Source organism: Alosa pseudoharengus, unplaced genomic scaffold, assembly GCF_046254945.1.
Source record: "Alosa pseudoharengus isolate Yale_2024_CS ecotype anadromous, Long Island Sound unplaced genomic scaffold, YU_APseudo_1.1 YU_APseudo_1.1_scf_14, whole genome shotgun sequence".
Classification (NCBI taxonomy): domain Eukaryota; kingdom Metazoa; phylum Chordata; class Actinopteri; order Clupeiformes; family Clupeidae; genus Alosa; species Alosa pseudoharengus.
In genome coordinates, this window is record NW_027468609.1 from 3575965 (window position 1) to 3589085 (window position 13121).

The 13121-nt window shown below is 43.0% G+C and overlaps 1 protein-coding gene across 10 annotated transcripts in view; it reads left to right on the forward strand.

Moving 5' to 3' along the window:
* Positions 1–2626: 2626 nt before the first annotated feature.
* prrc2b (proline-rich coiled-coil 2B) overlaps positions 2627–13121 on the forward strand; it is a 44152-nt gene continuing 33657 nt past the window's right edge. For all 10 annotated transcript variants that reach the window (XM_076283469.1, XM_076283472.1, XM_076283473.1 and 7 more), the window contains exons 1-6: positions 2627–2792; positions 5997–6175; positions 6603–6780; positions 10384–10486; positions 11935–11998; positions 12160–12303. In XM_076283469.1, the coding sequence (XP_076139584.1) occupies positions 6061–6175; positions 6603–6780; positions 10384–10486; positions 11935–11998; positions 12160–12303 (604 nt within the window). In that variant the 5' untranslated portion in view covers positions 2627–2792; positions 5997–6060. The remainder of the gene's footprint in view (positions 2793–5996; positions 6176–6602; positions 6781–10383; positions 10487–11934; positions 11999–12159; positions 12304–13121) is intronic.

Sequence of the window (13121 nt, forward strand, 5' to 3'; positions counted from 1 at the left end):
GTTTGTAGACCAAATCCATGCATAGATCTTAAATAGTATATCTGTATACCTAATCGTTGCAAAACTACAGCCCTTTGAAACTTCAAGTCATTTTAAGCATTGTGGTGAACAATCCTTTTTGTTCAACTTCCAGCATTATTGGCTCTTTTGGTATTTCACACACATTAGTGAAACTATGTAAATAGAAGTACATTTTCCTGTTGAATTAAAAAATCCAATCGGATCAGACGTATCTTGTATACTTTCCCCTCTGCAAAGCTCTGAAAATGGCTATAAATTCATAATGTGAAAAGACATCATCACCTTTGAGGGTTTCTCATTCAAAAAGTATGTGACACAAATTCATCAGATTTTTTTCCTACACATATATGTATTATAAGGTCCTGTCCATGCATTAACTTTGGTTGTTATCATTTTCATATTTTCAGAGCATTTTTTTAAAATTGGGCTTGATTTCCAAAAAGCCTGTTTTCATCTTCTCATTTCACCACGTGGACAGTTAACAGGATTTTTTTAAATTTTACCATATATCATTCTGTATGTGAGGATCATCTGCCCAAAATTTGGGCTTGTTGCTGAGTTTCTTCATTGAGATAAGATTTTTTTTAAATATTGTCTATAAATCCATTGAATTTGTACTGGATCTGCAGTACCACTTTGCACCACATGTGGTGCTCTTTTAATACAATGGAAGTCAATGGAAGAGTAAGAGAGTCACTTGTTTGCTGCACATAAATCTAAACACACAGTTTATGGTTCATAGTTGAATTGGTCCAAATAATTATTGCAACATGAACAACATACTACTCATACATAAATCTTATTTAGAGAAAATAAACTGATCAAGTAAATTATACACACATAAGACTGACTGGTCATCATACATGCAGCAAGAGGATTTAGCATAATTACCATCTTTGTAATGAGTTTTCTACACCAGCTTCAACCTATCAGTGGCAAGAGGCATTTGTAAAAAGATGATGAATCTTTAGTATTGATTTTTCTGCATCTGACAATGCACTGAATTTTAGAAACCCCTTTTTACTTGACCCATGAACCATAAACTGTGTGTTTAGATTGGATATGTGCAGCAAACAAGTGACTCTCTTACTCTTCCATTGACTTCCATTGTATTAAAAGAGCACCACATGTGGTGCAAAGTGGTACTGCAGATAAAGTACAAATTCAGTGGATTTATAGACAATATTTGTAAAAAATCTTATCTCAATGAAGAAACTCAGCAACAAGCCCAAATTTTGGGCAGATGATCCTCACATACAGAATGATATATGGTAAAATTAAAAAAAATCCTGTTAACTGTCCATGTGGTGAAATGAGAAGATGAAAACAGGCTTTTTGAAAATCAAGCCCAATTTAATAAAAATGCTCTGACAATATGATAATGTTAACAACCAAAGTTAATGCATGGACATGACCTTATAATCCATACATGAGTGGGGAAAAAATCTGATGAATTTGTGTCACATACTTTTTGAATGACAAGCCCTCAAAGGTGGTGATGTTTTTTCACATAATGAATTTATAGCCATTTTCAGAGCTTTGCAGAGGGGAAATTACACAAGATACACCTGATTTGATTGGATTGTTTAATTAAACAGGAAAATGTAGCCTACTTCTATTCACGTAGTTTCACTAATGTGTGTGAAATACCAAAAGAGCCAATAATGTTGGAAGTTGAACAAAAAGGATTGTTCACCACGATGCTTAAAATGACTTGAAACTTCAAAGGGCTGTAGTGTTGGAACCATTAGTGATACAGATATACTATTTAAGATTTATGCATAGGTTTGGTCTACAAACACCTGTGATTTTTTTCAGATTTTTTGGGAGAGGGTGACCTGCCAGCCACTGGGTGATTTGACACGGAATGACCCTGAAGCTCTTTTCCTTTTCTTTGCGTCTTCCGTCAAGGGTTTTCGCTGCTTCTTCGCCGGCTCTGCCATTATACACACGTTTGCAACAATCTCTAGCATTTCGTTAGCCTGCCTCTGTGCTGTAAACTGATCCTGCTTCGGTCAGCGGGTAGGATACACCGAACTTGCAAGTGGGATATTCTTCCTACAGGCAGTAGGGGCGGGCGAGAGAGCCTTCATTCGCCCCGTAATGAGTCATTTAACCATATACCGACTTACGAAGATGAGTAATTAACACGAAAACGTTGCCTGGTGTCCCTTTAACAGCACAGAGAGAAGAAGAGTAACAGAGGAGACGGACAGACAGACGGACAGACATACCGGTAGTCAAAGACAGGAAATAAGTGTGTGGACAAAATGGTCAGTCCATCACAGAGAGGAAACTTTCAAAAATCTACCAACCAGAGATCCTAATAGGCCTGTTAATGTTGCACTCCATTGAAGGTGATTCTATGAATAAAACAATATAAACACAATATATTATGAAGAATGTCTTCAATGATAACATGGATTATCCATAACAATAATATCTTTAAATTAGTAAAATTAGCGTTTACATTCGATTTGTGGATGTTTTCTAAACAGTCCCTTGTGTAATTTGTCTGTAGATTGCAGTACCCGAAGAGAACATGTGGAGTCGTTGTTGGTTTCAACGTCATTTCCGTATACAGCGCCACCACAGTCGACGACAGCATAGGCTTTCATTTCTAGGCCGGGAAGGTCCTACTATCAACACAAGTGAACGGGAAAATAGATAAAGAATTGGCTGTGCAATCTTTATCCATCCTTGAAAATAATCTTACCATAAGGAAATATATCGTCATAGGTGACCTTAACTAATCGTTTTACGTGGAACTGGTAAGTTCTGGTGATTTTATAGAAGAAGATATGTCGACATTCTGTGGTTTAGTTTAGGCTCTCCTCCCTAGTTTTATTGTTGCTTTGTTCTGGGCTGCAGCCATTTTTAATCGCCTTGTCCAATATACATTGCCTTTCCTCTATGCATCCGAAAATGATGCGGAGTCGGCAAACATCGATTTGCGTTAATGTTAGTTAACATTTTCTTAATGCACGAGAATTCGCTTCACAAACACCTATACATGTCTAATATGTAGCAGGCCAAAGTTTGCATATTCCTCTGGCCCAGTTTTAATCCAAGCGAGTGTTTTCTTGCGATCATGGCAGCCAACTCCAGTAGTGCTAGCTAGTTGGCTAACGTTATCTTTTAGCTACCAGCAGCGAGCTAGCTACGTTGATGAATACGATATGTGGATGTTTAGGGAAGTTTACTCACTTGTATTAAAACGTCCAGTTTATTTTGCTATTAGGCTTGACATTAGAAACAGGAAAGTATAGACAACGCGCAAGCTAGCTAGCGGTGTTTACAGATACTCGAGCGAATATGGGTTCAAATGGCCTAAATTGCTAGATAGTTGCCGACATGCTTAGCTTAGCCATCGCTAACATTTGCTGTTGTCGCCTTTGAGGTTAACGTTGACCAATTCGGACAGGGGTGGCACTGATTGAAATAATCCGCATTTGCTTGTTGGTGATTTGCGTGGATTTCGTTACATGGCACGCGATATGGGTCAAATCACAGTAAAGTACATTTTTAAGTAATCCATATCCAAGGAGGCCCTTGAGTTAGCAAGTGTCAGCTAACCTTGGTTATCGTTAACATTAGCAAATGAACAGGAGAGGGACGGCTGACGTCCCTTTTGTCTAACGTTATCTGTGCACTTTTCAACTGATTTAAGGCTCTGTCTTTGCCATCCTTGTTAGTTGGAATATATATATTTCTTTAACGTTTTGACTTTGTTGACACATTATCACTAGAGTGAATTAGCTCACATTAATCTCAGGTTGCGTGTTTAGCCCTCGCCAACTAGCTAATTGACAAGCCTGTTGTCGTTTTTCGGTCTTGCGAAACCCCGGCTTCTCTCGGGAATTTGTGTAAACACTTCTAGTCCCGTTCTTTTAGTCAAATTGGTGAGCATTTGTTTAAGTACGCCGCTGTGTTAACATCTCCTTGTTTCAAGTATTTACGTGTAGTATGGATATAAACGTTAGCTAGCACAGCTAACAGTGTCTCATGTAAGTTAACGTGAATGATAACATGGGTGCCTGCCTATCTAGAGCATTTTAACGGTTGTTCAAAACCGCTATGTAGATTTTTAGGATTCCATGTAACATCAACAATATTGACCATGTTTCTTACGAGGGCCATTTCACTGGCTAGAACTGCAGCTTTCCGATTATTAGTCGAATTTAGTTTGTGTCAATATGGCTAACGTTATCATTAAGCGGAGAGTAACTTAAACGTTAGAAGCTTTGTCATGTCTGCGATATCCTAAGACGAGCATTTTCATCCATTTTGCTTCTCCTCTGAAGGCCACATTTGAGACTAGAAAGACACCCAAAAGCCTTGTGAACCACACAGGTCAAGCGTGGCACTGATTCAATTTAAAAGTCTTAGTCGAGTTTATCAAATAATAACGTTAAATCTTAATAGAGAACTACTGGGGGTGCGATGGATAGTGCTGTTTAAATTTCAATACCATGGAATTCTAACCCATTTCAATAACGAAAATGTGTTAGACTTGTGTCTTAGTTTGCAGTGAACGTTTAATAATCATTTAAGTTGCTAAGCAAGGGAGATCATTCAAAGAAATTTGTTTCTTTGCATACACCATTGAATATGCAGCATCAGAATGTAAAAGGACACACTTAGACATAAACTGACCATGCAGTTTTAAGGAGTTGCCTTAAGCATGGTACATACAGCATGCTTCACTGAGGACCATTCATACACACACTTACATTGAGGGAGAAAGATGCTCAGTTGGTGTCCCAATTCCCAGCTCATTTCAGGCATATTAGTGGTCACCTAGGCAGCTAAATGTGGACCTCTCTGCACTGGTTCAACCCTGAGTGGGGACAGAGGGACCTTTCTGCAGCTCGGAGACCTCTATAACCCAAGCATGTTTTAGAAAGTGGGGTGGGGGCACCAGGCTTATGGTGGAGTTAGTGTGCATTTCCCCCTCTCTCTCAGTCTCTCCTTTCTCAATTCAGTTCATCTGTCTATCCATCTTTTCTTTTTCTGTCTCTCAGTGCTGTGTGTGGTGCAGCGTGTGTTTGGTTGCATGTGTCACTCCTGTCTAACGGACTCTTTCATGTCTCGCATCTCGTGTCTCACTCTCTCCCCCCAACACCCCCCTCGTCCCAACTGAGTCTCCTCCTGCCCCCCCACCCCCCCCCAACAACACTCCCCTCGTCCCAACTGAGTCTCCTCCTGCCCCCCCCCCCCCCCCCCCCCCCCCCCCGGGTATAACAGTGGGGCCCATCAGAGCACAGTTCAGCCTTTGAAACGCTGTTACTGCGAGTCATTTAAGTTGTGCGTGAAATGACATCCGCTACAGCGAGTCCCTTTTATTAGTCCTGTTAACTCTCTGGGCTCTCAAGTGATTATGCTCTTTGTTCTTGTTTGTGGTGGCTGCACTGACGGGTCACTGTTTGGCTGTTATGCGCGTGCTTGTAGACCTCCCTCTGCTGTCGAACAGTTCAAACACGTCTCGACATTTAACTGGTGCACTTCATTTGTGATGCAGAGAGGGTTCAAATGATCCTTTCATGTTGTGAGCTGCTCTTTAAGTTCAGTGTTGATTAGAAGAATCATGAAATTGTGTGTGTGTGTGTGTGTTGGGGGGGGGGGGTAATTTCTAATTCTAATTAATATCTAATTTTGTTCGTTGAACAGTCCTTCATGTCTACTATGCTTTTGATGCCGTTTCTTTTAATTTGCTCCCGCCGGCAGGTAGTGTGGCGTCTGGTTTGGTGGGCTGACTGACGGCTTTTACTCTGACTTCAGTAACCCGGTTATGAGGCTTGTTGATCACATTCAGAATATGGTGTATACACGGAACAGTATATTGTCCGGGGTTCTGAAATCGGAATATGATGTTAACGTGTGCACACACAAAACCGCTTCAAAGTCCTGATCATAACAGCGATACTGAAGTGCATGTAAACACAGGTACTGAAAGCTCTCCTTTCTCCTTACAGAAACCGACGGCATAGAGGAAGAGGCGTAAAGACAAATTTCCATACTCGATGACATTACATCGCAATGTCCGATCGTTTGGGGCAAATAACCAAGTCCAAGGATGGGAAAAGCAAGTACTCCTCACTCAGCCTGTTTGAAAAGTACAAGGGAAAGGCAATAGAATCTCAGAAAACCACAGGTAAGGTCACCGTCCTGTCTGTCTTTGGTGTTCCATGTACCCTGTTCTGGTCTGATATGCTCCAGAGAGAGAGAGAGAGATGGAATGAAAATAGGCTCCATGTGCTGTGGCTAGCTATCTGCTGGTCCTCAACATGAAGTCAAATGTTACCTGAGTCTCATTGAAAACAGATGGCGAAGTCGAGGAGTTAGCACGTCTCTGAGAGCTGGAGGATATTGGTTGTGTCGAGTGCATTTGGATGCTTAAGCTTCTGATTACCCTTTCTTTCTTGCTCATTTTCTCTCTCTTGCTCTCTCATTCTCACCAATTCTTTCTTTCTCGTTTGTTCCTTCTCTCACATTTCTTTCACTCTCTCTTTCTTTCTCTCTCTCTCTCTCTCTCTCCCTCTCTCTCTCTCTCTCTCTCTCTCTCTCGTTGGTGGTCCCAGTTGTTCCACGACATGGCTTGCAAAGTCTTGGCAAAGTGGCCGCTGCCCGGCGGATGCCCCCACCTGCTCACCTGCCGAGCCTGAAGTCCGAAAACAAAGGAAACGACCCCAACGTGATTATTGTGCCCAAAGACGGTACAGGATGGGCAAACAAGCCAGAACAACCCGATCAAAAGAGGTACGTGCACCACAGGGGAGGAGAGGAGAGGAGAGGCCACTACATCTCCAACACAAGAAAACTGACTAAATATCCACCACAGGAAAACTGACTACATATCCACCACAGGAAAACTGACTACATATCCACCACAGGAAAACTGACTACATATCCACCACAGGAAAACTGACTACATATCCACCACATGAAAACTGACTACATATCCACAGGAAAACTGACTACATATCCACCACATGAAAACTGACTACATATCCACCACATGAAAACTGACTACATATCCACCACATGAAAACTGACTACATATCCACAGGAAAACTGACTACATATCCACCACAGGAAAACTGACTACATATCCACCACATGAAAACTGACTACATATCTACAGGAAAACTGACTACATATCCACAGGAAAACTGACTACATATCCACCACAGGAAAACTGACTACATATCCACCACATGAAAACTGACTACATATCCACAGGAAAACTGACTACATATCCACCACAGGAAAACTGACTACATATCCACCACATGAAAACTGACTACATATCTACAGGAAAACTGACTACATATCCACAGGAAAACTGACTACATATCCACCACAGGAAAACTGACTACATATCCACCACATGAAAACTGACTACATATCCACAGGAAAACTGACTACATATCCACCACAGGAAAACTGACTACATATCCACCACAGGAAAACTGACTACATATCCACCACAGGAAAACTGACTACATATCTACAGGAAAACTGACTACATATCCACCACAGGAAAACTGACTACATATCCACCACATGAAAACTGACTACATATCCACCACAGGAAAACTGACTACATATCCACCACAGGAAAACTGACTACATATCCACCACAGGAAAACTGACTACATATCCACCACAGGAAAACTGACTACATATCCACAACTCAAGTGTTTTTGTTTGTTTTATTTTCTTTGAACATTTTTAACTGGGTGGAGTAATGGGGAGTTTATGGGTTGATTTTCCTCATCCAGTGCAGGAGAGATGGGATTGAATGGATGCAGTCAGTGATAGACCTTTGTGATCTAGCCATTAGTTACAGCCATGAGTTACCTTTGTGATCTAGCCATGAGTTACCTTTGTGATCTAGCCATGAGTTACCTTTGTGATCTAGCCATTAGTTACCCTTGTGATCTAGCCCTTAGTTACCTTTGTGGTTCAGAGCTGAACGCAAATGCAAGTAATATAGTTCTTAATATATTATCGGTACATTTTAGCATAGTCTTTACCTTCCTGGCGTTTTTTTGAAGCCAAGATGTAGTTTGTCACTCTATTACTAAAGGGCTTGGTCTTGCCTTGCCTTGGTCTTCTGTAAGTAACTCTTTTAGATGCTCAGGTAAATCACAAAACACTGCAGTCACACACTGCTTGGGGTTTCTTGTGTGGAATTAGTCATGATGTGGTCTCCCTGTCACTTGTCAAGGACAGAGTCTCAGCCGTGTGTGTGTGTGTGTGTGTGTGTGTGTGTTAGCCGGATGTCTGTATGTGTGAGTGAGTGGCCAAGGTGAGGCTGGCTCATTGAATTCCTGAGTGGGTGGGTGGTCGTGGAGTGGGCTCTGGCGATGGTGTGTGTGGCGATGGTGTGTGTGGCCACCTAAAGGTGTTTGTGTGGGAGGGAGGAAGAGGAATCGGAAGCTTTGGCAAAGTGACCGGATCATCACCATCCAGCAATCATAGACATTCAAAGGTATCACGATGCCTTCACGCAAAAAACGATACGATTTCCGACGTTTTTAGAATCGATACTTTATTAAAATTAACGTTCAGTGTCTGCGTGAACTGCTGCTCTCACTGCTCCTTGCACGCATCTAGGCAAGTGGGCGTGTCAAGCAGGCAGCTCTGAGTGAGTGAGTGAGTGCGCAGCCAACGTCAACATACAGTAGTTCTTTGCCGACCGTCCTGGGCCTTGTGGATAAAACAAAAGGTGAAGTGAAATCTGCAACTATTTCGGATACATCGCGAATAGTGAAGGCAAGCCATCAGGTACACAGAGGCCCGTTTGTGAAATATGTTTCCAAGTCATTTAAAAGCAGTAGGCTACGCATGGAACTTGGCTACGCATGGAACTTGGCTAAACACCTCGCAGACATATCCCAACATTTTTGTTCAAAGAACGACAGGTTAACGAATATGCTATAGAAAACACGACTACATGGTTAGTGCCAAGTTCTTCTCTTCTGTTTTAGTCTAGCCTAAGTGAAACGAGTATGGTACTCTGGGATAAAGCGAACCTTCCTTCATCAATGAATTTTGACAAGACATAACGAGCTGTAATCATAGGGTGCTAATGTGATGAAAGTGCAATGTTCACGCCAGAATAACATTACCATAACTTGTAAACAATCTATTTCATGTACGGTCAGTACTACTGGTAATATTTGTCATGGCATGTAGACTGCAATTTGTTCAATAAGTATTGCCCAGATGTAGGATAGGCTACCCGAAATGCGCTAATTAAAGCCCACAGCATATAATACCACCAAAGCGTGTTGAGTCCTAATAATAATAGTGGCTTATTGTTACGTGGTAGCAAATCATGTTATCAAAGAAATAGACGTAGGAATGCACACAGACATATTGCAACAGGTAATGGTGTAGGCCTATCTCACGAAGACCTGAGTGGTTGGAACGTCGTACTTGTACACTGGGCGCAAAGAAGACTATCCTCACATTTTTCCCTTTGCAACTGTCAAAGAAATCCCATGAACACGGGATGGCCTAGGGAAGCCTATACTGTACATCAGATGGCCTAAAGATTAGGCCCCTCTGCATAGCATTCAGTGATTTGCATGCAGAAATTTCAACACTGACCTTGATCTAGCCTAGTTTGGCTATTTAAAGCTACTTTATTGGCAAAACACAACACAATGTAAATGAGCTATAACAAAAAATAAAGGACTTAATCACACAAAGTAGGCCTACTATTTTACTGACTATAAAAATAATTATGTAGGAAGTTTAGAACCCAGAATTGACTACAAAAGTGCACCGAATTCAACACAAATGACCCAATACACTTGGAGGAGGTATGAGTCCTTTCTTTTCCAGATATCTTAGGATTTCGCCGTAGTATCATTTCAGTATCGAGTATCGTGATATTTATGGCAGGTATCGTATCGAAGTCATAATTTTGGTATCGTGACAACACTAATGTCTCTCTCTCTGGGGCAGTTGCCTGACAGCCTTGAGCGTCAGTGTTGTACCTTGTTAGTCCCCTGTCTTGTGCCTTGTCAGTCCCCCGTCACCTTCAAGCGCAGTCCCTTTGGTGCTGGATCTGTGTGTTTGCCTCGGGCTGCTGCTGTAGTGTGTGTGTGTGTGACCATTTCAGTGCCCGCAGTCTGTGGGCGCACGGCCATTTGCATTTGTGGTCATCTGCAACTGCTGTGAGGGTGCAGTGATTGCCCTCTGTGCTCTCTCAGGGTCACGGTGGCGTCTGTCTGATGGTACTTTGTGTTGTGTTGTGTTGTGTTGTTGTTGTTGTTGTTGTTGTTTGTTTATGGAGTCGGTTGCTTGTTTGTTTATTTACCTGTGCCCCCACCCCCTCCTCCACAGTTCCACTGCATCATCAGCACAGCTGCCGGAGTTGCAGCCGCAGCTGGCTTTACAGAAATCTGTCTCCAATCTTCAGAAGCAAACAGCAGTAGCCAGCCAGGAGGTAGGACACCGCACCCCACCCCTCCTCACCCCACCCCTCCTCACCCCACCTCACCCCTGCAACAGCCCTATTAAACACACACACACATACTGCAGAACCCTCCATACTGCATAAGAACCCTATTAAACACACACACATACTGAAGAACCCTCCATACTGCATAAGAACCCTATTAAACACACACACATACTGCAGAACCCTCCATACTGCATAAGAACCCTATTAAACACACACACATACTGCAGAACTCTCCATACTGCATAAGAACCCTATTAAACACACACACACACACACTGCAGAACTCTCCATACTGCATAAGAACCCTATTAAACACGCACTGCAGAACTCTCCATACTGCATAAGAACCCTATTAAACATGCACTGCAGAACTCTCCATACTGCATAAGAACCCTATTAAACACACACACATACTGCAGAACTCTCCATACTGCATAAGAACCCTATTAAACACACACACATACTGCAGAACTCTCCATACTGCATAAGAACCCTATTAAACACCCACACGCACTGCAGAACTCTCCATACTGCATAAGAACCCTATTAAACACCCACACGCACTGAAGAACTCTCCATACTGCATAAGAACCCTATTAAACACCCACACGCACTGCAGAACTCTCCATACTACATAAGAACCCTTAACCCTTCTCCTTCGCCTGTTAACATGGTGCTGTAATGCCGCCATCACACAAACGCAACCCCTACAGTGTGTCCCAGGGCTCGGGCTCAGCACCTCTTACTCCACCACACCGCATTATAAGAGTGTGTTACCATAGTTACTCCACCACACCGCAGTGTGTTACCATAGTTACTCCACCACACCGCATTATAAGAGTGTGTTACCATAGTTACTCCACCACACTGCATTATTAGAGTGTGTTACCATAGTTACTCCACCACACCGCATTATAAGAGTGTTACCAAGCCATAGTTACTCCACCGCACCGCATTATAAGAGTGTGTTACCATAGTTACTCCACCACACTGCATAATAAGAGTGTGTTACCAAGACAGTTACTCCACCACACCACATAATAAGAGTGTTACCATAGTTACTCCACCACACCGCATAAGAGTGTGTTACCATAGCTACTCCACCACACCGCATAATAAGAGTGTTACCATAGTTACTCCACCACACCGCATAAGAGTGTGTTACCATAGTTACTCCACCACACCGCATAAGAGTGTGTTACCAAGCCATAGTGTCACAGAGCACACACTACCGCAGAGAGCCCAGCCGTCTGGCTAACATGGAAATGAACCAGTTAAATCAGAAGGATGCTCAGGTTAAATAAGAAGACTGCTCAGGTTAATGCATTCATGCACCATACTGTCACAAGCCTGCCCTCATCAAAGTGTGTGTGTGTGTGTGTGTGTGTGTGTGTGCGTGCGTGCTTGTGCTTTTTTTCTCTCTCTCTCAGAGCACAAACACAGGTGGACCAAAGCAATGGGCACAGCTAAATGGAAAGGCAGTAGAACAAGATGGTGAGTTTGCTTGTTAAAGTGGATGTTTGAATCAAACCCCCTGATCTAAAATCTGAAACCTTTTATGGGTGTAATAGATGAAATCTCCTTAGATCTCACTTTATCTTCCATCTTAGTGTGCTGGCTCTCCCCATAACACCTTGCGTGTGTGTGTGTGTCAGGTTCAAGGGGCTCAAACCGACTGCAGCCCTTCTCTCACGAGGAATTTCCGACGCTGAAAGCAGCTGGCGAACAGGACAAGGCTGGCAAGGAAAGAAGCGTCTACGATCCGTCGTATGGGCCAGGACCAAGCCTCCGCCCCCAGAGTGAGTCCTCTCACATCTGCACAGAGCGCCACAGTAGCCATGCAGAGTTTAAACGTCTAGTGCAAATTACCATTGTGTGTGTGTGTGTGGGGTGGGGGGGTCCACAGTAACCATGTGTAGTTTAAACGTCTAGTGCAAATGACCATCGTGTGTGTGTGTGTGTGGGGGGGGGGTCCACAGTAACCATGTGTAGTTTAAACGTCTAGTGCAAATTACCATTGTGTGTGTGTGTGGGGGGGGGACGGTCACAGTAGCCATGCAGAGTTTAAACGTCTAGTGCAAATTACCATTGTGTGTGGGGGGGGGAGGGGGGGGGCGGTCACAGTAACCATGTGTAGTTTAAACGTCTAGTGCAAATTACCATGTTGTATGCATGGGGGCAAAGAACAGTAACCATGCCTAGATGTCTGAAAGGTCACCCAGAGGTCATAGGTTGGCCTGTGTCGCAGTGTAAAAGTGAACCTTTCTAAAAGCAGACTTTAGATAAGGACGATAACTCCCTCTGAAGAGAAGGCGTGGCAGTGCTGCCAGCAGTTCTGAGACTCAACTGGAGGCTCCTCATCCCATAAGCTCACGGCTGTTTTCTCTTCCTCCTCTCTTGTTTCTTCTTCTCCTCTTCCTCTGCTCTATCCTGCCATCCTCCACCTGCAAACTCATTTACTCCCCTTCTCTTTGCCCTCGTCCTCTCCCCTTCTCTTTGCTCTCGTCCTCTCCCCTTCTCTTTGCTCTCGTCTTCTCCCCTTCTCTCCCCTTCGGTCTTTACTCATCTTTTCTATTTTCTCTTTCCCTGTCTCCCCCCTTTCCTCTCTTTTTCTTTC